Here is a 25,499-nt window from a genome sequence, read left to right as displayed (position 1 = left end):
ATCGTGCATGGTCATACGTCATAGGAAGGTTTTTCAATAAAGAGTACTAAATCGCGATCTGCATGATAAATGGAAACTTATTTACCAGTGCATTGATAATTCGATACCTTTTTCGAGTGCCATCGCTTTACCAGTCCCGAGTGTATTTCCTTGTCACAGTGGAACGGGGTTGGTTCTGCTTCACCTCATTGAAAGGCTGGTCTTTAAATAAAGTAAAGTTGGGCATTGTTGTTGGTGATACCAACCATGCATTACTTTCCTGTGAGTATAGGTAATTAAAGTTAGATCATTTATATTTGTGTACCTTGGAAACTGGTTTACACTTCAATACTCCCTCAATGTACGCGTTAAGGAGGCCCAGATCCTCCTTCAATCATAACAAATCTCTGCGAGTATTTGCGTTTGTTGTGAAATTGCTAACGTATATCATAGACATATACTCACTACTGATGGCTGATATTACCAAATGCCACAAACACAAGCTCAAAGCGAAAGTCGAGCAGCTGGTTCTTGACAGTGGACAACAATCATTATGGCTTCCACTGTAAATGGTCTTTCTGTAGATTGTTTACTGCTTGGCAAGTATTAGATGAGCCAGCGTATTGAACGCATTTGTGACAAGCAGGCGGGACGAATAAACTTGGTTGCTACAGGTAGATTGGCTATTCACGTGTAATGCATGCTGACCGTGGCGTGAAATCAATGCCGCTACTGTTTAACATGTCTCGTAGAGCGATTTAGTTCAGCAAGACATCATCACGACACGATTCGCACGAGGAAATTAAACTTTTTAATATTTAGACGACAACTTGTTTCCCTCTTGTTTCTGGCGGGCGTTCCTATATATACAAATGTAGCAGGGCGTGGAGTCATCCCACAGATGATATCCTAACCTTATCAGCTTGCTGATGGGGTTAACCTCTTTGGTCAGGTGGACAAGGCGTCCGACTCGGATCAAAAAGTCTGTCGTTCGAAACCCAGCACGGGACTCGGAAATTTTAACTACAGACGTGGCTTGTCAAAACTAATGATTATGGACGGAATATTTCACTTAAAAGGATGCAAGGAATTTGTCCATTATGTAACTCTGCAATAGAAGACGAAATACATTTACCTTTGCATGTCCTTATTCTGTAGAATTACGAACTATCAGAACGTTTCTTATCTAAGACGAGTAGAATAGGGTTTGCTTCTATTTTGTCATTGGATGATGTGATGTAATATCTCTAGATTATCTCTATTTGTAAAACATAGAATGAACCTGAGAAATAACTTGTTGAATGGGATTTCATATTTGCCTCCCTCAAAAAAGTTCTCCGGATTACCACTAGTTGTTAGATGAATGGTATATGTTTTATTATTTCTACTACGATTCTATAAATCGGTACATTCTCAACCACTATATCTGTGTAAACTTGTATGTGGGCTGATGGCCTTTGATACAATAAAATACTGTCTCTGTCTTGATAAACGATATTACAAGGCCATCGACTGTAGATGTGTACGGAGGTATAGTACAGATGAAAAGTGCTTCACATATTGTGGAAAATCGAACCTTGGTCTTCGGAGTGATGAACGAACACTTTAACTCCTGGGCTACTTCAATGCACAACAAATTTCAGCATCTTCGGCCACTCTGACAACCAGTTCCCACAATCAAGTAATAACACGGCTAGTGAAGAAATCATATAATTAACCGCACAGCATAAAAAATAAAAACCCTTAACAAAACAAGGACAGCTTCTCGTTTCAAAAAGCAACACATGTCCCCGTATTGTAAACAGGTCATTGTATTTGTACAGGTATTTGTAGTTTGAAAGTATTGGCATCAATATTTACTACGAACCAGCCCTAGGGATAAGGCACACGTGCCGTTAATGAATGGTTGCCAGAAAACAGACCCCTTTGTCAGCATTGGGGACACAGCAAGACGCTGGTTTCAGACCTTAAGTATTTACGATCAAAGCCAAAATGTCACAATATAATCCTATTTAAAATGGTATCACATAAATGTTTTACATCTTAGCAAGGTGTTATGTCAACACATTTCTTTTATGTTACAAACGCTGTAAGAAAAAGCAAATTATCTTTATCAAAATGTGGCAAACTGTTTTTCTCTTAACACTAGACCTCGTCGGCCGTGTAATGTCGACATTAGACTTAGGTCTAGACGGTGTGTTCCTGTACACTGACAAGGATGCTGGAAACTGAGCCGTTGAATATGTACTCACATGTTCCGTTCAAGTTTGCATTGATAGTATTTTCTAATTTACGAATATATTTGTACTCTTGCGTCCATAAGGGTTTTATGAAGATATTTAAATAATACGGCCACGTTCAGGTGACATATAATGACACGTGTATGTGTGCTGCCCCTAGTGAATGACACAACTCACATGACAATGTTTTAGTAGTAGTGAGCGACATTTTGCGGACTCATCAGTTTCCATCAAAAGCAAAGCAGCTTACCAATTCGTCTTCACACACCCACACACGCGCAAGCGCACACGCACACAATATTTATAAATCCACACAGATACAAGAAAACATCTATCAATCGGTCCGCTCTTCCACCCATCCACCCTAAACCTACACTCCACCCCACGCTCACACATACACGCCCACACAGGCATACACTCAGAGACAAATATCAAAACATCAAAACATCAAGACAACTCAAAACAATTACTTAAACACAATGGTGTAATTGACAACGTTTATTTAACAATCTGAAATATATCAATTAGCTGCCTCAGTGACGGTGCACGTAGAGACTGCACTTAAATACTGTGTTAGTTACGAGGTATCTCTGAAATGAGTGACAAGTCACTGGAGTCTTGACGTTACTTACATATCTAAGCCAGCAAAAAACGAAGGCTTCGCTCTGCTACCCATGCAAACAATTTTGTTGTTTCTAGTCGAGCATTTACCATCTGGAGAACAGACGGCCGCTATCCGTGCGCCTACCGACTTCTAGGAGCAGACAGTCATTTTCCGTCAACCTACGAACTTCGGGAGTGGCTACAACCATTGTCAGTCGACGTCTGGAAGGAAGACAAACATTGTCTGGCAACTTCTCAAGTCTGGAAGGGCAACGTACGAACGGTCTTGAAGGTAAGATGCATGATTAAGGGGGGAAGGGGTGGGTGGAGGTGGAGGTACATACGCACATCTGTCTGTCTGTCGGAGTATGTATGTTTTGCACGTTGATGACGCTTTAACAACGAACCTACTTTTTGCATGCTTTTTGACACTTGAAATCCATGTTGAGGAAGGGTTATTTATTCTGTTGCCTCTGAATGGTAAGGAAAACAGGCTACTTTCAACGTAATTGTGCCTACGTCACGCCACGGCTTACAGAAAATTAGCATCTGGATGTACTGGAGACTGGAATGGCTCAAAATAAAGTGGCCAGACGTTTTGGTGTCTGTCTGAACACGATCTCATCTCTGTTGATGCCTTTTGAGTATAGTGTGAACACGAGAGATTTACCATGGATTTGTCTTGCTTGACGTCACTTCCTGAAGACATGTTTAATTAGACTTGTCCTGTTTCCTTTTCTCTTTCTTCAGTTCTGCAGATTTAATGAAGATGTCGACACCATGGCTTGGATGACATCGGGATGCAATAGATGACAATATCTGGTACATAGATGAAAACATACAGATCAAGATAACAACATTACGATGAATATCGTACCACTATGACGATAGTAATGCCATTATGTAGTTGACAGCAGTAACATGATGACAACACTGAGATGAAGATGACAACAATGTGAAAGAAAAATAATGCAGATGGCAACCCTATGATGAAGACTACAACAATATGATGAAATCGCCATGTAGCAGACACAGAAGGCGGATGATGCTTCTAACAACAGGACTTTTCACTTGCTTCTATGTCTGTCTGCGATTGGTCACAAGAGACAACCAGCAAAGTAGTAACAACAATAGTCTTGGGACAATGAACAAAACCGGTAAAAACAAATTCATGGGTCTGTACTTTAAGAAACTGTTGAATCTGATCATGGCTTGGTTCCTTATCAAGGACGAGAATCAAAAGGACGAATTGTTGAACAAACATGACTTCGTGTTTGGTTTGAATTCCAGACAGTGTTTCAAGGTTACTGTCAATGTTTTGATTGTTGTACATTCTGATCCAAGAAATGTTGAGAAACGGGCCGTGATACGTAACACGTGGGGATCTGTGAGCAAGTTTAGAAATTCATCAGTTGCGTGTGTGTTCATGATGGGTCAACGAAATGACATTCAACGGGAACTTGTGCAGGAATCCCGATTGTTTGGGGACATTGTTCAAGGAAATTTTGAAGACAGCTATGACAACTTGACATATAAACATGTAATGGCTCTTCATTGGGTGATTGCCCAATGTCATGGCGTGAGAACGATTGTCAAACTTGACGACGACGTGTTTCTCGATATTTTCAAATTGGTAGACTTTTCGGTAACTACTGGCCACTACCACAACAGTTTGTACTGTAACATTTTGCAAAATGGTAGACCATATCGAAGAGAAGGAAAATGGATCACTAGTAGGGAAGACTATCCTTTCGAATTTTACCCCAGTTACTGTGAAGGTATGGCCTATATTTTCTCAGTGGATGAAGCTAAAAGACTGGTAAAAGCCTCAGAAAACACCCGATTCTATTGGATAGATGATGTTTACGTCACGGGTATTCTTGCACACAAAGCTGGAATTGGTCGTACACAGTTGGCTGGAACCCACAGATCACTCAGAGCAGATTTATTGGACAATGAATATGAGACGACAGTTAATGATGTTCTATTTTTCCATGATTTCAAAACTTCAGCATCTTTGTGGGATAAGATCAGGTCTCAATGCTGTTCATTCTAGATGTTTGCTGTAGATCACCTTGTTTACATCTACTTAAGCGCATTTTGTCGTCAACGTACAGGAAGGTAATCGTCAGTGGTGGATTTCTTGAAATCTCCTAATACCTTATTCTGATATTCAATATTGTCCAAGTCTAATCACCAGTTTCATCATTCTTCTATCCCTGATAGTTGTTGCTTCAGGCGTATTACTTCGTGTATTCAATGACTAAAAAGAAATTCGAATGTAATGGGTCATTCGTTGTTTTTTCTACCTGTAATCATTCCCAAAACAAATCACCAAACGACTGATCAGTATTTACCAAGTGTATGCATGCTGGACCATGAACGGACAACAGTGGGCCCATACCATCACGACCAACGTGAGGAATGTGCGTCTGATTTGGTATGTTTACGCAGGCCGTGAAATACAAGAGACTAATATATCTCACTCACTCACTCACTCACTCACTCACTCACTCACTCACTCACTCACTCACTCACTCACTCACTCTTGTAATGTAAATAAACAAGGTTTCATTCTGGAACGTAACGAATGTAGGGTCTAACAATCTGACAGTGTTGCGCGCGTGCATGCATGCATACATGTGAGTGTGGTTATTTCAGCTGACAGTCTGGATGATCTGCTGTAATCTACAGTAGAAACGACCCGACTGTATCGGAGTCCGTCTTTATCGTCTTATCTTCACGGGTTTATTTCGCTATTGAGCTTAGAGTGTTTAAACTAGTAATACCTGTCTAAATTTACCCAGATGCTTCTTGAAACTATGCGCTATGTACACAAATGTCATTACGTCTGTAGGATGTTTTGTTTGTCGCTCTATGCAATATTCCGCCTATATAATGGTGGTCTGTAAAAAACCGAGCCCGGTCCAGACAATCCACCGATTCACGCCATGCGCATCGACCAGTGCTGCTTGAATACGATGACATGCATCAACCAAGTCAGCAAGCCTGACTCTGAAAGCAGCAAGAGTTGCTAAGCTGGAGTTTCACGAATTCCCCCCAGTTGGAACTCGACTGTGAGGGGTGCTTTGCCATCAATCTTTCCAAAGAACAATGGTTACAGTATCATATTCTTCACATTTTACCAAAAACGTCTGTACTCTTTAAAATGGGACACGTAGACAGCAATTGACAGCCAATCAGTTAATCATCTGTTTTGGTGTTGAAACCACGTGAGTTCTATCTGGACGCATTTTTAAATATGGGTCAACTTGAAAGCCAATTTATCCATTTAACTTAATATGAAAGATCTACTTCTTGGTACCCTGCTACCAATAAATAATTTTTGAACCAGTAAATTTAGTAATAATTGTATACAAAACACTTTTTAAAAATAAGTCATATAAAATTCAAATTTACACTTTTGTATCCTTTATTTACATAAACAACTATATGCAGGTTTAACTGTGTATAAATGCCACAAAAATGAATAAATTGTAAGCAAAAAGGAAACGATTTTACAGTGAGGCCACACGGATGTGCCCTGGATAACAACGAAATTCACTCCACAGCATTGTAGTGTGAAACGGCTTAACAGATGAGATCACGTGAGAACTGACCAGTAAAACAGGTTTCATAGCCTCTTGAGTTATTCAGTGACATGTATCCAGTAAGATGTACTGAAGTGTAAAGTAACTCAGCAAACATTTCTCGATGACAATGCCACTCTGTAGAGTATTTTCGAATAGTTAGCAGATCAATAGCGTCAGCTTAAATTGCATTTGCGGTGGGTAAGCAATAAAACTGGAGACATTTCCTGTAAACCAAATGGTGTGTTGTGACTTCGCTAATCTCAAGGTTCTTTGGTGTCAGTTACAATGTTTCAGTTGTATGCAATTCTTGAAGTATTGATTTGGAAGTGCATAATAGTCGCGAATATATCCTGAAAACAGTTACACAGTACTGTGCAGCTGTTATGCCCAGATCATATTCCACTGAAACATGAATTAATAACCTCAGTCAGATAACGATACTTCACATGAGAGACTGATCGTTACGCTTTGCCATGTTTCCTACTCTGTTTCCTACTATTACAGTTGACAGTTGACATGGTGTTCCAGTTCTCCCATTTCACGACGCTGTGGCCACAGACAACGTGGGAGAGCTGCCACATGGAATACTGTGTAGAATATTTTTGTCTCAAATCACAAGACAGAATGAATGTACTTGTCAATGGGTTAACATTTAAACACATTAAAATGTATTCTTGTGTTTCATAACTTTATTTTCAAATGTATTTGCTTTTCGTCATTTTGCCCAGAAGTTCTATTTTCAAACTTTGAGCATCAAGGACTGGGCATCAAGTCTACTCGATAGGACTCACCTTAGTGAATACGCTTTGTATAGACACCACAGCCCACTGCTTTGTCAAAAATAGACAGTGGGTGTTACATTCACAGGATGGACAAGTACTTGGTAAATTAGTGTATTTCAAAATCATTCATCTATAATGAAAACAAATTAGCGACAGTGTCTCCCCTGTATGATACCTACTATAAATAGGCAGCTGTCTACACAGGAATATACATTCATGCATCACTTTTACTGTCATTCCACCTGTAACAAGGAAATAATTATAACACACATTCCTAGTGACATTGAGGGAAATTCTTTTTATATCTGGGATTTTTTTTGACAGAATTGTTTGGGATTTACAATTTAGGACACTAACATATTTTCACATTTTTAGTAATGAAACATTTAATACAGAAATACATTTGTCACCGAAGGCCTTTAACCACAAGTTCGTGAAGTGGTCCACTGCACAAATACATCCAGTTGTGTTACTCCATACAGCAAATTTAGAGGCCCGTATATCTGCCATAAAACGAAAGCTATAGCAGAATGCACATGGAAGTTGTGACAATCACGTGTAGTGACACTGTCGGTGGGATCTTGGCATTACAACCATATTACCGGGGTGTTTTTTTCATCCAGGCATTTAGATGCTTTCTTCCTATCCCTGCTAAACACTATCGTTCCTCATCGAATGGCAAGTAAATCAATTATTTCCTCAACAACCCGCGACTCTCAGTGCATCACTTACAGAGATATTTTTTAAAGGTAATTAGTTGCTGGATTATCTCCCCTTTACAGACTCTTCTCCAACACTTTTTGTCGTTCTTTCATTGTATGCTCAATAACACCCACTTGAACTTTTCGCGTTGCAATGACTTCCCTGCTTGACATGATGAGAAGGGCCTATGTTGACAACAGGGACTGGTCTGTTCGATTGAACTGGAGAGGAAATTCTTCACAGTTAGACTGTTGTGTTGAATAATGTTGTACAACAGTTCACTGTTGTGTTGAATAATGTTGTACAACAGTGAACTGTTGGTTGAATAATGTACATCAGAGAACTGTTGTGTTGACTAATGGTGTACACCAGTCAACTGTTATGTTGAATAATGTTGTACATCAGTAAACTGTTGTGTGGAATAATGTTGTATATTAGTATTGTATAACATTATTCTATACAACTGTTCGAATCCACACTCTCAAATCCATTCTATAATTGCCAGCATACAAAGCCGTCTAACCGCGACTTCCTTTTTCAGGTAAAGTGTGTGACTGACGGGATTTAATGGTAGGACAAGACATGCTTCCCCTTTTTGATAACACCATCCTTGTCGAAAAAGGCGAATAACGGGATCGGGTGGTCAGGCGCGCTGACTTTAATGACATATGTCATTGCATCCCAAATACGGAGGTCGATGCAGTTGATCACTGGATTATGTGGTACATACTCGATTATTTACAGACTGACATATAGCAGCAAAACTGTCGGATACAGTCTGGAAAAACAAACAAAATTAACGACTAGATCACGAAAAATAATGACGTGGAAAATCTACATCCTTCATCCATCCTGAAACATAACAGGCAGGGGGGTACTGTGAAACGACGAGAAGAAGTAGCAGTGTAATGGAAATGTCGTGATAATCTAAACCCTTCTATTATAGCTGTATCTGTCCCAGGGGATAGTTACACCCTGCCTGACTCTTCAGTATACACAAGCAAAACATTAATGATGGGGATGCGTAAATGACGACCATTCACCTGAAGCACACACCTGTCACACAATCCTCTTCTTCAGTCATCTGGAGTCAATGATCAATGAAATATTTAAGGTTCATGGTAAACGGTTAGTTGAAAACATTGTGGCAAGAGCAAGGACATCACAGCATATCACGACAAGGAGGACACGTATATGTATTTGGACCATATAAACATGATGATGAGGAAGTGCGAGACAAGTCTAGTGGATATCGATCGGTGTCATTTCATACATACACACGTTACGCTTCACTGAAATTTGTCAGGGTGTGTATGGAGAGGAAGTAATTATCAAATTATTCCAACGGAAAAACGGTACGGGATACAAATCGTTCTTGGTGTATTGGTAGTAAAGTTTACATACTTTTGTCTTCGCAATGCATTGTATTTTGTAAGTACTCCGCCATGGTTTTGTGTCAGAGCTGACCAATAGCCATGTCAAAATAGATTGCCTGACCCTGGTTGTTAAGTGTATTCCTGTCTGAAGGACTTGTATTCTGTGTCTCATATATATGCTTGAATGTCGCTTAAATATGCAGACTTTGTACAACATGTTTCCCCACAAGATATGCTGAATAAGACAATGGAGATATGTCAAGCATCAAGTCAGAACATGTGGCAACACAGCCCCTGTGAACTGTCAGCGGATCGATTCTGTGGCAAGGCTTTTCGTTCCTATTCTTCACTATTGTCACGGGTTTAGTAGTTTACACCTAGCCAGTAACTATAGAGGTTATGATTGGGCTATAGTGCAATCTAAAAGATCAGGGTTGCACATTTTCCGAATATGTAGGCATTCATGCATGTTTTTTTTTCTGATTTACAGGCACATGTACGATATAGAAAACGATGACAATACCACTGAAACATACGTTGAAGGTTTATGTTTTTACCTTCCGATGTTGTGGCCATGTGTTGTGTTGGTATAGGCTGTGTTATATTGTATTCTTCATTACGTTGTGTTGTGTCGCTTATGTTGCATTGTAATTTATTGCATTGTGATAGAGTGTCCTTGTGGGTTGTATGGCTTTGTAATAGAGTGTCCTTGTGGGTTGTATGGCTTTGTGATGTATCATGTTGCTATTCGTTGTGCTACGTGTGTATCTTGTGCTGTGTAGTAAATGTATTGCACTGGGTGTAGGTGTAAATGTTATATGTTGAATTACGTTGTGTTTGTAATGTATTGTGGTATGTTGGGTTTGTATTCAGGTACATTGCGGTTTGGTTTGTTCATCGTTTACTGTGTAAAAGGAACATGTTTTTGATGAGTTTGGAAATGGAACCCAAACGTTATCAGAAGTGAAATATGGCCAAAATCTGGTGTACTCAAATTAGGAACTTCAAATTCTGTCTTATGATCTTAAAATGTTTCTTCACTTACCCATGGAGCCTATATAGAGAGGGAGAAGAAACTCCTCGAAAAGCCGCTGAACGTATGTCTCGCCTCGTTACGTAACCAGTGTAGCCAATATGGCGGCAGCTTAGCATTTAATGAAGATTGAGCCCGGTTTATTTTCAACACCTGATTACATTCGCTGAGTGTTGGGACAACTGAACACCTATATGTAGAAGATAAGTTAGCTATGTTGTCAATTTGAGGCGTGTTGTATTTGAGGCGTGTGAAAAATGTGACATATCGCTGATTTGATATGATCAGCCGTTGAAATACTACACTGCGTTGTTCGAGTGGTTCTAGTTACATGTATTATTCTAAAACGTCTTTCACATACACTTTAATTTTATATGAAATGGAATGTTCAGGAGAAGGAACTGTGTTTGTGAACGTAGAGTATTCGCCTGCGTTCTGTTTCTGAAATACGAACATTCGCGAAAACACGCTTGACTTCGTGAAACACGTGGAGTTGAGCCTGCACCAGTTTTTTTCCCCGATAGCAGTTTTCAAGACAGTTTGGTAGAACTTCGGACGGGAGCGGTCGTGTTTTTGACGACCCCTTCCATGTTGTATCTGTTAGATTGGCGAGCAGTTTAGTTTTGATAGAACACTGCGTAACATGGAATATACCATCAGGTGGAAGGTGTTTGCAAGTAACAGTGATAGTTTTATGAATTTAGAAAAATTGCTAGGGTGTATGTGATGTGTGTGTGAAAAATATGACGATCTGATCTGATCCGCCATTGATTCTGGTGATGCTTGAGGGTTATAGTTCTGTAACTTCTTTCTTTCTTGTTGGTCTTATTATTTGACAAATCTGGACAGGAGTTTATAACGTTTTGTGATAATTTTACACTTTCTGTTTCTGAAGGATGTGTGACATGTACAGTGTCAGTTAACATTTTGTTAATGTCCATGCCATTCCCCACGTGCAATAAGATATATGAATTAATTATTAAGGTAAACAAAACTGTCCCAAAGTAGAATTTTTAAAACGACAGCTGATGTTAAACATGTTTTGGGAGGGTTGGCCGTGGTGTATCAGTTCTTTCATTCATTCACACATGTACTTCTTTCTCTTTCTTTCATTCATTCACTTATAATACTTGCTCTTAATTCTTACTATAATTCATTTATTCATTGTAAAATTCTGACTGATACAATAGACAGGCCGCAGTACTGTTAAACACAGCTAAAGTTGCGTTATGAACGAACATGAGGCAATTTTGTACGATTAGTACAAATGGTAAAGAAAGCAAGGGAGTGACCTCCCTGTTAACTATACACCTGGAAATTAATCAAGCAACACCCCAATTTTTTCTATTGGAGCAACTTTGAAGTGTTCTGACAATCAAAATATGCCGGGTTGATATAGTTTGACACTTTTTTATTCAACAGACGATCTCTGACAAACAACTTAAAGGGAAAAAGTATCAAGACTTTGCTTTATTGCAACGAAATCCAAATTCTTAAAACTGTCTTAAATTCATGAAAAAATGGACACAATTTACTATTCATCCACAGACGTTGTTGTCAGGTGTATTAACACAAATGTCACATGGAAAGAAAGAACAGTCATCTGAGAGTCTGCACACCGACTTTCATCAATATCTAGTGTGTCCTCCCTGCGCACGCACCACCGATTCCAGACGCCTCCTCATTCCTTGGATGAGTCTCCGGATCTGATTCTGGGGGATCCTGTTCCACTCCTCATGCAGGGCAGCCGTCAATTCGTTGAGATTATGGACTGGTGGGTCTCTCTGCCTCACACGACGGCCAATAAAGTCCCACAAATGTTCAATGGGGTTGAGGTCAGGGCTCATGGCAGGCCATGGAATTCTGTCAATTGCATTTTGCCGCAAAAAATCATTTACAGCATGCGCCCTGTGAGGTCTAGCATTGTCGTCCATAAATATGGGTCTCGTTGCCAGAGGATGGTTCTCAAAATGAGGTACCACAGCCCTGTCAAGAACCTCCTGTTGGTAACGAACACCGTTAAGGTTGCCACGGATGGTAATGATATCCAACTTGCAGTTCATGGAAATGCACCCCCATACCATAACGGAACCTCCCCCAAAGGCCACAGTCTCCTGGATGTTCCGTGGAGCCATTGCTGTGTTCCTCTGCCTCCAGACCCGAGTACGACCGTCCACCATGTGCAGCAAGAACCGGCTCTCATCTGAGAAATGGACCTTCCTCCAAGAGGCAATGTTCCAGTGCAAACGGTCATTACACCAGGCCAGTCGGGCTGCCTTATGGGCTGGAGACAGTCTGGGTCGCTTGATTGGCCTCCTTGCCCGGTATCCTGCAGCTTTCAGACGATTCCGAACAGTCCTGTTCGAGATGGGTCTCCCTGGAAGCCACTCCTGTCTCAACCGAGAGCTCGAGTCGAAGGACCTGCGCCGTACAAGTCTCAGTAAAGCTCTGTCCTCCCGGACTGTGGTCTTCCTGGGTCTTCCTGGTCTAGGCAGGTCTTTAACTTCATTAGTGGCCCGGTATTTTTTCAAAAGTTTTGAAATTATGGAATGATGTCGTCCGATTTGAGTCCCGATTTGTCTTAGAGACATACCAGCATTCCTCATGCCGATTATTTGCCAACGAGTGGCCTCTGATAATTTCCTACGTGCCATGACATTGAAATGAATGAAAAACCGAATGCAATCGACAACCTGCGCTTGTAAACACCCCAGGGAAAAAGTGCATTTTTCGAAAGTTGAGGTTAAAGCAATGCACGTGCGCTGTGCAAGCTTCACGCGCGTCATATCAACCCATGAAAAGCTCATGCTGTATGTCAATACATCAAAATTGAATAATCAATCATCAAAATTACTTCGTTAAACTTTGTTAAGTTTTTATGTGTCTTTGAATTTGGTGTTGCTTAATTAATTTCCATATGTACAGATTATCCCTGGTTAAGCTCATTGACTTCTATTCTCGATTCACAGCGAAGATAGACTAAATGAAGTCGATAAAAACTCCTTTCACACATTCGTTTAATTTTTAGAAGGGAAACATACCTTTATTTGAAAGGTATTTGCAAGTAATACTGACAGTTGTAAGACTTAAAAAATTGTTAGGGTGTAATTGAGGTATGTCGAAAATGTGACATTTCTCCGATCTTTTCTGTTCCGCCATTGAAATGCTACGCGCCGTTGTTTGAGTGTTTCTAGTTATTTCTTCAAAAACATCTTTCAAATACACCTTTAATTCATATGATGGGGATATACTATCAGGTGAAATGTGTTTGCAAGTAATAGTGATATTTTCATAATCTACAAACGAATGTTAGGGTGTATTTGAGGTGTGTGAAAAATGTGACATATCACCGACCCGATCAGCCATTGAAATACTACACGCCGTTGTTTGAGTGTTTCTAGTTATGATCTCAAATATATCTTTCACATACACCTTTAAGGGGAATATACTATCAGGTGAAATGTGTTTGCCACTAATAGTGATAGTTTCATAATCTAAAACAAAATGTTAGGGTGTATTTGAGGTGTGTGAGAAATATGACACATCGCCGATCTGATCTAATTCGCCATTGATGCTTGAAGGTTATAGTTCCATAACTTCTTCCTTTCTTGTTGATCTTATTATTTGACAAAACTGGAAAGGCGTTTTAGAACGCTTTGTAACAGTTTTACACTTTATTTTTGAGGGCAGTGTGACAGTGTCAGTTAACATTTTGTTAATGTCCATTCCATTCCCCACATGCAATAAGACATCTGAATTAATTATTAATGCAAACAAAAATGTCTCATAGTAGCTGATGTAAACACGTGATCTCGCGATACTTTTGCGTTCTTTAACATGTTTTGTTAGGAAAGGCCGCGGTGTATCATATATTTTTTCATTCATTCACATATGTTCTTCTTCCTTTTCTTTTTCTTTCATTCATTCACATAAATCTTGCTCTTAATTCTTACTATAATTCATTCATTCATTCATTGTAAATTTAAATTGCGACTGATACAATAAACTGGCTGAAGTTCTGTTAAACACATGTTCCCGAGTAATTTTAGTCGAACATGGTTGTTGAATATGGTAGAAGGTAGATTAAGAGATCACTTTTTTCAAGAATGGAGGAATAGCATAGAAATGAGCTCTAAGGGACAATATTATAAATATATTAAAACTCTACCCTCATTTGAAGCCTTTCTATTATTGCCCAAATATGTTTATTTTCCATTATTAAAATTCAGAACTTCCAATCATTGGCTACCAACTGAAACCGGGCGCTGGAATAATATTCCAAGAGAAAATAGAATTCTGTAAATTATGTGACTCCCCAGCAATTGCAGATGAGTTTCACTATATTTTTCGCTGTCTTGCCTATAACGAATCTAGGAAAAAATTAATACCAAACAAATTATTGAAACACTCAAACATTGCATCGTATAAAATTTTGTTTACTTGTTTAGATTTTACTGTACAAAAAAACTTAGCAAAAAGAGTGAATGTTATCTCCTCTGCTATAAAGACTGTTAGGTAACAGACATGTCATATCATCAACTGATTTGTTATAATATATTGTCATACTCTGCCACCATTTTGACTGTATGTAAAGATTGATGTGTGTACCATGTACTCTCATACCACAATTGGTGGTCGTTGGAGAATAAATGAAGTTGAAGTTGCGATGGGAACGAGCCAAGTCACTGCTTGCGTTGGAGCATGACGAAGCACACGTTAGTTAGTACAAATGGTAAAGAAAGCAAGCGAGTGACCTATCACTGTTGTAGAGTATCCCTAATTTACCTGAGGATGAAGTGGTGGTCACACGTATTTTTTCCATTTTGTGTATATATTCACACCGAATAAGAGTGACTGGGGATAACGGTGATGTGGTCGTCAAACCAACACTTTCATTCAGAAGTTCATGTTATGATTTGAAACCTCTGATTATTCAATCAAACATTTGGCAAATTTATGAACATCCAGTCTTTGAACAAGCGAACATCACGGGCCATGTGTCTATGGACCTCATCCTGACGTAAAGAAGATGTAAAGTGTCTGTTGCGTTCAAGAACTGGAAATTCAAGGAAACGCTTTGATTTCTTGTCTTTGCATGCTAATAGTGGTTTGTGTCTGTTACAAAACGCTAAAGTTTCGTCATTTACAATACCGTACCGAGGAGAGCTATCTTTCAGGCAGGTTTAATTTGAGCGTGCAACCAGACAAGGAATGATTCGTAGACTTGTACGTCATGAAACTGCTTTTCACTTGCTTCTGCGTCTGTCTGCGATTGGTCGCAGCCAACCAGCAAACTAGTAACATCAATAGTCTTGGGACAATGAACAAAACCGGTAAAAACAAATTCATGGGTTTGTACTTCAAGAAACTGCCGAATCTGATCATGGCTTGGTTCCTTATCAAGGACGAGGACCAAAAGGACGAACTGTTGAACAAACATGACTTCGTGTTTGGCGATCGGTTGTGTTATTTTACAGACACTTCACTATGTATGCTATTTGCTGCACTACTGTATTGATTGCAGGTGCGTCCTCGTTGTTTGAACTGAGGCATCGCTGTTAGTGGGACAAGTCATTAGTAAATCAATGCTCTGGAATAAGTCGAGTGATTATTAATAATTTAGATATATGTTTCTAACAAAGGGGTGTGTGGTGTAGTTTCATTTCATATTCATAGTTACTGAATAGATGCAGATGCGTCTTGCCTGGTGCAGACATCACCTACGGTACGGAAGAAAAGAGCGGGATGGGGTTTTGTTCAGTGGTGAATTTCACAGGGACAGCTTCGCTCTCTCTCACTCACAAAATATTTATACATTTATTCGTGCGAGCGTGCATGTCGTGACACTATTCAAAAAGTGTTAAACCTCTCGCCCCCACTCACTTGACGGTCGCACATTGCATAAACACGCTTGTTTGTTCGTATGAATGATCGTTTTTGTCACATTGAACGATATCCCATCTGTATCACAGTGGCCTTTAAATAGTCAGGTCTACTGACTGAGTAGCGCATCGATCCTGTAGGTCGGGGTACACAGGCAACCAAGACACAGAGCTTGACAACTCTTAAATCCCATTGGCCGACAAAACATTGGAAGTGTTGGGTACACTTGTCACACTTATCACACAAATCACCACATGATAATGTGAACACGTCATTTTAAAATCGATGTGAAAAGACACGCCCATGTCTAATATGACACCCGGATCTTATGTTTCACAAGAGATGAAATGTACAGACATACCAGTGCATAAGTGATTGAGTCTAGTTTTTCGCCGCTTTTAGCAACATTTCAGCAATATCACGTCGGGGGACACCAGGAAAGGGCTTCACACATTCCACCCATGCAGGGCATTCGACCCGGATCCTCGGCTTAAGATACGTTGAACTCAGATGAAATATGCTTTACAAAAGACAGATTAATTCAGAACACCATCTACATAAATCAGTTTGACATGTAACTTTGTTATATTTCTTCAATTCAACTTTTCAAAATGGAAATTTGACGCCTATGTATATTCTATTGCAGTGCAGACTTTAAATTTCCCCAAAGTCACTAGAGCATTCGCTCGCTTATAGGGGGCATTGTCAATTGAAAAGCTGATTGAAAAGCCATATGTAGGTCGGCGATAACGCCTTTCAAGCCTCGCGTGAATGGGGCAACTGAATTATACAGTTAATGAAAACACCTGCCTTGGTACACATTGAGAAACATTATTCTTGACAGGCGAAAGGTTCTTTAGAGCGACTTGTGATCCACTTCAGAGACCGTCAAGAGCGACATCTGTCTGAAATGTTTCTGTAAGTCAGTAGTATTTGATATGTGAATTACCTGCTCTGAACCCGACAATCCAGTGATTGGCATATCGAACATCGATATCGATCTACGAAAGCACGGTGTGATCAGCGAAATCAGCGATTCCGTGATCCCGTCGGTCGCCTCTTACCAGCACGGGTCGCTGAAGTTTAACTAAAACTAAAACCCGATCTGTCATCACTGTGTAGACGACTACTACTACTACTACTACTACTACTACTACTACTACTACTACTACTACTGCTGCTGCTGCTGCTACTAATACTACTACTCTTTCCCTTCTCTCCCTCCCTTTCCTCCTCTCTTTCACCCTATCTCTCTCCCTGTCTCGCTCTTTCCTCTCCTCTTTCTCCCTTCCCTCTTTCTCTCATTCCTCCCTCTCCCTCTCTTTCTGTCTGTCTCCTCTCTCTTTTCTGTGTTTGTGTGGTACTTTCAACTGATATCGCGTATTATCTGCTTTGATCTACATGTAAAACCCCACCTTCAACGCAATTGTAACGGAGTCAGTCTTGATCGGGTTTTATAGCACTGGACAGTGAGTTGTACACTGCAATTCATTGCCTTCATACAAAGGTGGAAATAATTTTACAAGCACCAAAACCCTGTTACACGAAATATGTTTTCCTCATCGAGATTGATGTCCCAGAACATCGGACACGCCCTTTTTATATCAATAGGCCGTCATCAATGGAGGATCTTGAAACTGAATATATGATAAGAACATTTACGCGACATTTGTTCTCTTTCATGGCTATTCATTGACAACAACCTCTGAAAAGCTTTACGCGGATTTCACACGACCTGGTGTGTCTGTTAAACCTCTATATCCGTTTTTAAAAATGTCAGTCTATTCATATTTTTTATCAAAAGAAAATCCCGTAACAGGTATTGTATTATAAGGCGTCTTTCACGTAGTAGTATTGTGGGAGATCTGTAGACTAGGGCAAGTATTAGTTTCCTGAGTATGGATTTCATACGGATGTGCTGATTATTGCTATTGTTATTATCACAGGACAGATAGTGATTGTGGTCAGCTGTATTGGTCAGCATAGTATCACACTCCAGATAATAGAGTGAAGAATGTTCTTAACAACGCAAGCTGTATTTACCACGGTTGAAAGACGTGGGCAATGGCTGACTCCTCGATTCTCATTCTTGGCTCATCTTGGGTTAGACCGTGATACCCGGATCCTGGTAACTGTGAGTAATGGTGATAACGTTCTAAGACAATATCTGACGTGTAAGACCCAGTGTTCATCCTGCCTAGATGAAAATATTCAGCATGGGCGGTCCAGGAAGTGAATTAAAATCAGTCACGACGCTGTTGGAGAATCGTGAGCTTTTTGAGAGGGGGTCAACTTTGCGTCATTCGATCAAATGTGGGTTAGGTCGTCGGTAAAACGTGTGAGACTGAAGAGGGTATCAGTGTGTCAATAAGAGCCTGACCCGGATGGATAGGTAGCTAACGCGACGGATAATGTCTAACCGTGTTCAAACAATAGTGGGTCAGCATTGAGGGAAATGTATTTACAACGTGTACTGAATAAACCCAGCTATCTGAAACTACATCTTGGGAGTAAGTAGGCGAATTGTAACAAATTGATATTGTCAGTGAACAAAATGATTGTATCTGAGAAACTTTAAGAATATTGTAGTGTTTGTCTCATCATACATTTCCTGCTGGACCTGTCGTTTTGGATCTGACTTGATTGACGTCTGTGATATCAACACCTATTGATTTCTTGTACATTGCACACGGCCTATGTCCAAACCCGCCACCTGTGGCAGGATCGTTAGGAATAACTGCTGTAACTCAGGACAGACTGGCTCTAAGAGAACAGGCTGGCTCCTCGAAGCTCCATTCCGTCACCGGTAAGTGATTTCTGCTCACACACAACAAAGTTCAGATCTCTGTACATATTGATTTGAGGCTAAGATAAGTACTTTTTTAAATTCGAAGTAAAAAGTTACCTATCTTGAATCACTGACCATGCTAGCTCGATCTGACACCATATTGATTGAGGCATGCAAAAATATCAATAACATGGCGACAGCTTGGATACAATATTTTCAATTTTAAATAACCTAAACAAAATGTGTGATGACTTTGAATAATGCATGTTCTCACTTGAACATCTTAGTAGTGTGCTTAGTTTGTTGTTCATTACTACTGACGTTCCATGTTAAGACTTTCTTTGTTATTTTGTGTCTGGTGGGGCAATGGAGTAGCTCAGTGGTCAAAGCGTTCACTCGTCACGCCGAACACCCGGGTTGGATTCTCCACATGGGTACAATGTGTGAAGCCTATTTTGGGTGTCCCCCTGCCTTGATGTTGCTGGAACTTTGCTAAAAGCGGCATAAAACCCAAACCACTCACTCACTCACTCACTCACTGTTGTACTTGTATAGCTATGCTTTATGGTGTTTCCTTCACCGGAAGGTGTAAGGATAAACCCCGAAACGTCCTTTTAGTTGACATCCTTGATGTTCGCCATGATCTTATAATGCCTCTTAGTAGGCAATCTACCCAAATAGTTAAAATAAAAGACAGTTAAGCAGGATGCGACATGTTGTGATGAGGAAAATAACAACGACACCTACATTGCGTGCCGATGAATAAGTGAGTGACTTTAGTTTTACAACGCTTTTAGCAACATTCCAGCATTTTCCCGAATGGGAACACCCAAAAGGGCTTCACACATTGTACTCATGTGGGAAATCGAACCAGGATCTTCGGCTTGACGAGCGAACGCTTTAACCACTATCTTACTCCGCCTAAGAGGACTTACCAAGCGCATGAGGCTAACATACAGAGTATCAAACTACCTATATGAGCTATAAGACGATTGCAAAAATCCCCCAAATGTCCAGATATTGAAGTCGATATTAACATGTGACCCTCTGTTGCATGTGCCCCAGCTTTACATAACAGCAAAGCTATTCATAGTGGTTCAGTAAGTTAGATACCGTAAAGAGTTGTCTTAAATCTTTGTCTGGGTCATAGGCTATTCTCTATATGAACGTCAATTCTCGACACTGTGTTGCTCCTTTCATAATTTGCACCAATCCCGTGTTGTCTTGAAACGTGACCTTACAAGATGTCGTGTAAATGTGATTAACTGTTTACTGAAATATCTTCATGACAACCTGACCAGCTAATCTGTTGACATGTACAGTATTGATGTAGTTCCGAGAAAAACATACAGAGACAGCCGTGGCAGATATGGAAAATCATTGATATTTTATTGTCTGAGTGTACCGTTAGGCGGGCCAGGTAATCGACTGCCTCAATAAATATTCCATGTTCAGGTCGTGCATTCCGGAAATATTTGGCGAGGGATCTGCTCGGGATGCAGCAATCACACACAACATATCTCCAAACACTGAGTCTAGTGAATTAATAATGTCATTAGAACATGACGAACAGCAGTCCTTCCACCCGATATTACACAGTTACGGCACTCCACAGAGGCCACTTGATGAGGGAACTGTCACTGGTGTTGTTGTTGTTGTTGTGGTTGTTGTTGTCATGGATTGTAACAGCTGATCTAGAAGTGCTGTTTCATTTATGACAGGTACAACGTAACTAAACCGGAATCTAGGTGTGTGTTGGCAGTGTAGTGCTGTACGTCTGCAGAATAGTGTTGTGTGTTTGCAGTATAGTGTTGTGTGTCTGCAGTGTAGTATTGTGTGTTTGCAGTGTAGTGTAGTGTTGTGTGTGGGCAGTATAGTGTTGTGTGTTGGCAGTGTAGTGTTGTGTGTGGGCAGTGTAGTGTTGTGTGTGGGCAGAGTAGTGTTGTGTGGGGGCAGTGTAGTGTTGTGTGTTGCCAGTGTAGTGTTGTGCGTTGGCAGTGTAGAGTTGTGTGTTGCAAGTGTAGTGTTGTGTGTGGCCAGTGTAGCGTTGTGTGTTGGCAGTATAATGTTGTATGTGGACAGTGCAGTGTTGTACGTGGGTAGTGTAGTGTTGTATGTTGACAGTGCAGTGTTTTCTGTGGGCAGTGTAGTGATGTGTGTGGGCAGTGTAGTGTTGTGTGTGGGCAGTGTTGTGTGTGGGCAGTGTAGTGTTGTATGTGGACATTGTAGCGTTGTGTGTTGGCAGTTTGGTGTTATATGTGGACAGTGTGGTGTTGTGTGTGGGCAATGTAGTGTTGTACGTTGGCAGTATAGTGTTGCGTGTGAGCAGTATGGTGATGTATGCGATCAGTGTAGTGTTGTATCCTTGTTGAGTTGCGGTTTAACTAGGTTGTGTAGTGTTGTACCTGTGTTGAATGGCGTTGTAACTAGGTTATGTAGTGTTGTATCTGTGTTGAATGGCGCTGTGACTAGGTTGTGTAGTGTTGTATCTGTGTTGAATGGAGTTGTAGCTTGGTTGTGTAGTGTTGTATCTGTGTTGAATGGCGTTGTAGCCAGGTTGTGTAGTGTTGTATCTGTGTTGAATGGCGTTGTAGGTAGGTTGTGTAGTGTTGTGTCTGGTTTGAATGGCCCAGGAGCCAGATTGTGCATTCAGAGAATTTTGCATCAAATACAGGCTTTCGCGCTTGGTCTGTTTGAATGAATATTAATGCACATTATATACTGGGTAGATACACACAAGGGCACGGTAATGTATTCTTTTGCAGAACGGCACAGTTTAGATATTCATTTCATCTGACCTTAGTTTCTATCTTTGTGCATTTTATTACGTTATTCACATGCGTATACACAGGAAAGGGATAGCCACCCATCTGTGTCCATGTTAATAGGTTAGAAAGGAATTCGTACATAGCACTGAGTGTAATTTACGTTACATTTTCACAGAAATGCCATTTCATCGCCATTATATATAATCTTCATTGCATGTACATATTATTGCCAATGCATACACAGACAGTATTGTACTCGCTGTTGGTCTTTGTGCAGAATGGAGCGTATGTGGTGGAGACACGACAGGGAAGACCCATGCATCGGGAATGAAGACTTAAAGATCTGACTAGCTGAAGACTGAACTGAACTTTTCCTCCTTAACTGGTCCACAAAATTGAACAATGCGTTTTCTCAGAATTGGAGTCTTGAAGCATTGTGCATTAATAGTGATCTTGGGGCTATTCGTGTTTATTTGGAACCAAGCGCAGACAGACTGGATGTACATGTCGGTAAGAGATACTCATCCCAATTATCCAATGAGTGAATTAGAAACCGGGCTACATAAAATGTCCCTTATTGATAATACGTCTGAAACATCAAAGATTACAAATCATCCAGCGGGACCAAGAAGTCATAAACAATATATGACAGAAGCCAAGTCCAATGAACGTCATCACAGAATTCAATCGGAAAAACCTCACATGTTTAAAATGATCGATGGACGAATGGTAACAGGAAAACAACATAATGGAACCAAGAAAAATAATGCCAAGAAATCCATAAACGGAGTTTCCCAGGACATCCATCCGGGGAAAAATAGGAAATTAAATTCTGAAGAAGCTCAACAGATTCTTGGAAATGTTCAAGACTGGTTCCACGTGAAGGATGTTTCCGAAAAGGATGCCTTATTAAACAGACATGAATTTGTATATCATCTGAATTCCAAGCTTTGCCATGTTGATACTGATATACTGATATTCGTCCATTCAGCTCCTCATAATATTGACAAAAGGACCGATATCCGCAAGACTTGGGGGTCTGTACATAGATACCGGAAATTATCCATCGCCACTGTGTTTATGTGTGGTGAAACAACAGACCCTGTTCTTCAGGAACAATTAAGGGCAGAATCTAATACATTTGGAGATATTGTTCAAGGTAACTTTCTTGACTCGTACAGGAATCTGACTTACAAACACGTCATGGCCCTTTGCTGGATTACGTCACAATGCCATGAAGTCAGAACTGTTCTTAAGGTCGATGACGATGTTTTAATCAATATTTACAAGCTGGTCAGTTATTCCGCTCAGACTGGTCACTACCATGGTAGTCTATACTGTTCATTCTTCTTTGGGGGAAAACCGGTCAGAAGTACTTTCGACAAATGGTACACGTCGGAGGAACAGTATCCATTTGAGATATACCCTCCCTATTGCGAGGGCATGGCCTATATCACGTCCGTGGATGAAGTTAAAGCTCTGTGTAAAGCGTCTGAAGATATGAAATTCTATTGGGTCGACGATACATTCGTAACTGGTATTCTTGCGCGAAAAGCAGGTCTTTCACATCGCCACTTAACGGCGCAACACAACTATGTGAAAAGTGGGAGGGTTCACCATACTCCATTTCAGTCTGTGCTCTTTTTCTTAGAATATAAAGACTGGCCTTCCTTATGGCAAAAGGTGGTGAAAATGAAGAACATTTTCAATGGCACTTTGAAAGGAGACGCTGTAAGCGAGCAATATGATTGAGTCGAACACAAGTAAAAAGTTCAGAATTATTGAGGAGTATTCATGAATTCGAACAGAACCCGTTAATGCATCCTGACGAGCAACGGTTAGTGCATCCTAATGCTCTACAGTCTATGCATTTTAATATTGCAGCCTGTAGCTCTATACCCGAGGTGAGTCAAATCGTTTCTTGAGAATGAAACATGTACCTCACTCTGTGTCCTGTGATAATAAATGCTATGTCGTAAGGTAGTATATAGTAACGCGTGTTCTGTGCTCAATATTGATATATCGAAAGGTTTCTTTTCTCCAATATGTTATATACATTTTACACATCAGCAGGGCACCTGTTGTGCTTTGTCATGTATTGACAGGCTAACTTGTGATAAATTGTCAAGATACCTGGCGTGTTTTGTCATATATTGACAGGATGCATTGTGCTTAAGACATAATTGTACATGTGATAAATTGTCAATATCCTGACAGGATATATTGTGCTTAAGACATAATTGTACATGTGATAAATTGTCACTATCCTGACAGGATATATTGTGATTAAGACATAATTGGACATTTGATAAAGTGTCAATATCCTGACAAGATATATTGCGCGTTGCGACACATACATTTGGCATCCTGCCTGGTGTGTTTGTCACATATTAACATATTGACAAGGGCACTTGAGTCCTAAGGGATGTTTTGACATATCGACGATATACCTGCTATAATATGTCATATATTGACAAACACCTCGTTTATATATCATACATTTTGCTATGTCGTTAGGACTCCTCGTGTTGTATGCCATACAATGAGACACCACCAAGATACCAGAGTGCCCTTGTACCAAAGCACCCTTAGCGCTACCACGCCCTATGTTAAAGTAAGTTAATGTATCCTTTGCGCCAAGATCATATTGTATCGCATCCTTTATAGTCTGGCACGCAATGCATGTGGACCCGGTTTGTTTTGTAAATAACTTCAATGATCCAATCGATCTCAAAATTTGCAAGTGGATGTTTTGTCAGACAACCCAATCACATTGTAAATAACCGATTTTATGCATTTGTATGAAAGAATCTGTCTGTATAACTGTCAACAAAATAAACAGCAGAACGATGGGGAGGGAGCCAATGACCTGTAACGGCGACAGTGTTGGGTCAGAAATGTAAATGCTTCTAGCTGTCATCATGAAAGCTTATCCAAATGATGCTAAACGTTAAATGAAAAAGAGTTTTTTACAAAAGAGAGCAAACGTAGCAAACCGATTTTAAGGTGTCGGATTACATGTAACGTACAACTTTTGCTCTTGGCATGAAAAAGAACATCGTGCTAAAATTGTGAGAAATAAACCAGCAACCAATAAACAAAACCTTGTACAAAAACGTAGGCATCCAAAGTTAGATTCTTCTGACATGCAGTGTTTCCAGGTGAAAACAGTCGTGGAAACACTGCAACCGGTAGGTGAAAACAGTCGTGGAAAGACAAACAAATCCAATTCATCAGGTACGTGACCGAGCAACATGCGTTGTGAAATGAAATGCGATACGTGTTTCGTTTATCATCTCGTCGAAGTCCTCAGGCATTTGTGTTGCTTTGACAAACTTAGAATGTGGGATTGGAATCTATGGGAAGACTGAAGAAGAGCGCTGGACTACGATGGCACTCAAAGATAACAAAGATAGAGGGTTGGGCTGAGTACTATTAGTGTACACTTCGGGAAAAGTAGGGGAACTTTAGCTTTCAGCTTCGATAGGACGTGTAAGCCTTAACAAACCAGCTAATGTAACGTCATACACGTCATACATCATCTTTCAGGAGCGATTTCTGTACAAAAAGTTATGGTCATAAGTGCAAGTGGTGATGCACTCTCCAAACAATCATTATTCTCATATCAACATTGATTGGCTCCGATGTATCTCCCATTTTTTCAATCGTAAATTAAAAATAAATTTCCCCTATCTTTTGGAAGAATACTACATTTAGAATGGATTGGTGGGGAATAAAAAAGACACAAGACC

General features: G+C 40.2%; 3 protein-coding genes across 3 annotated transcripts in view; all 3 read left to right on the top strand.

Annotated features, from left to right (window-relative positions):
* The window catches only part of LOC137295916 (uncharacterized), a 39,593-nt gene extending 34,489 nt beyond the window's left edge, over nucleotides 1–5,104 (top strand). Inside the window, exons 6-7 of the mRNA XM_067827493.1 lie at nucleotides 2,919–3,114; nucleotides 3,573–5,104. The gene's annotated coding sequence lies outside the window, so the exon portion shown is untranslated. The remainder of the gene's footprint in view (nucleotides 1–2,918; nucleotides 3,115–3,572) is intronic.
* On the top strand, nucleotides 3,829–4,878 carry LOC137295915 (beta-1,3-galactosyltransferase 1-like). The gene has a single exon (XM_067827492.1). It carries the CDS (start codon nucleotides 3,829–3,831, stop codon nucleotides 4,876–4,878), a length of 1,050 nt encoding a protein of 349 aa, XP_067683593.1.
* A 13,683-nt stretch (nucleotides 5,105–18,787) lies between the features above and the next one.
* On the top strand, nucleotides 18,788–25,489 carry LOC137296321 (beta-1,3-galactosyltransferase 5-like). The gene is made up of 2 exons (XM_067828092.1): nucleotides 18,788–18,997; nucleotides 22,025–25,489. The coding sequence occupies exon 2, from the start codon at nucleotides 22,150–22,152 to the stop codon at nucleotides 23,497–23,499; it is 1,350 nt and encodes a 449-aa protein (XP_067684193.1). The 5' UTR covers nucleotides 18,788–18,997; nucleotides 22,025–22,149; the 3' UTR covers nucleotides 23,500–25,489.
* The last annotated feature ends 10 nt before the right edge of the window (nucleotides 25,490–25,499 follow it).

The sequence above is a fragment of the Haliotis asinina genome, chromosome 9 (assembly GCF_037392515.1).
Source record: "Haliotis asinina isolate JCU_RB_2024 chromosome 9, JCU_Hal_asi_v2, whole genome shotgun sequence".
Lineage (NCBI taxonomy): Eukaryota > Metazoa > Mollusca > Gastropoda > Lepetellida > Haliotidae > Haliotis > Haliotis asinina.
The sequence above is the reverse complement of the archived record's forward strand: the minus strand, read 5'-3'. Positions and strand labels throughout refer to the sequence as shown.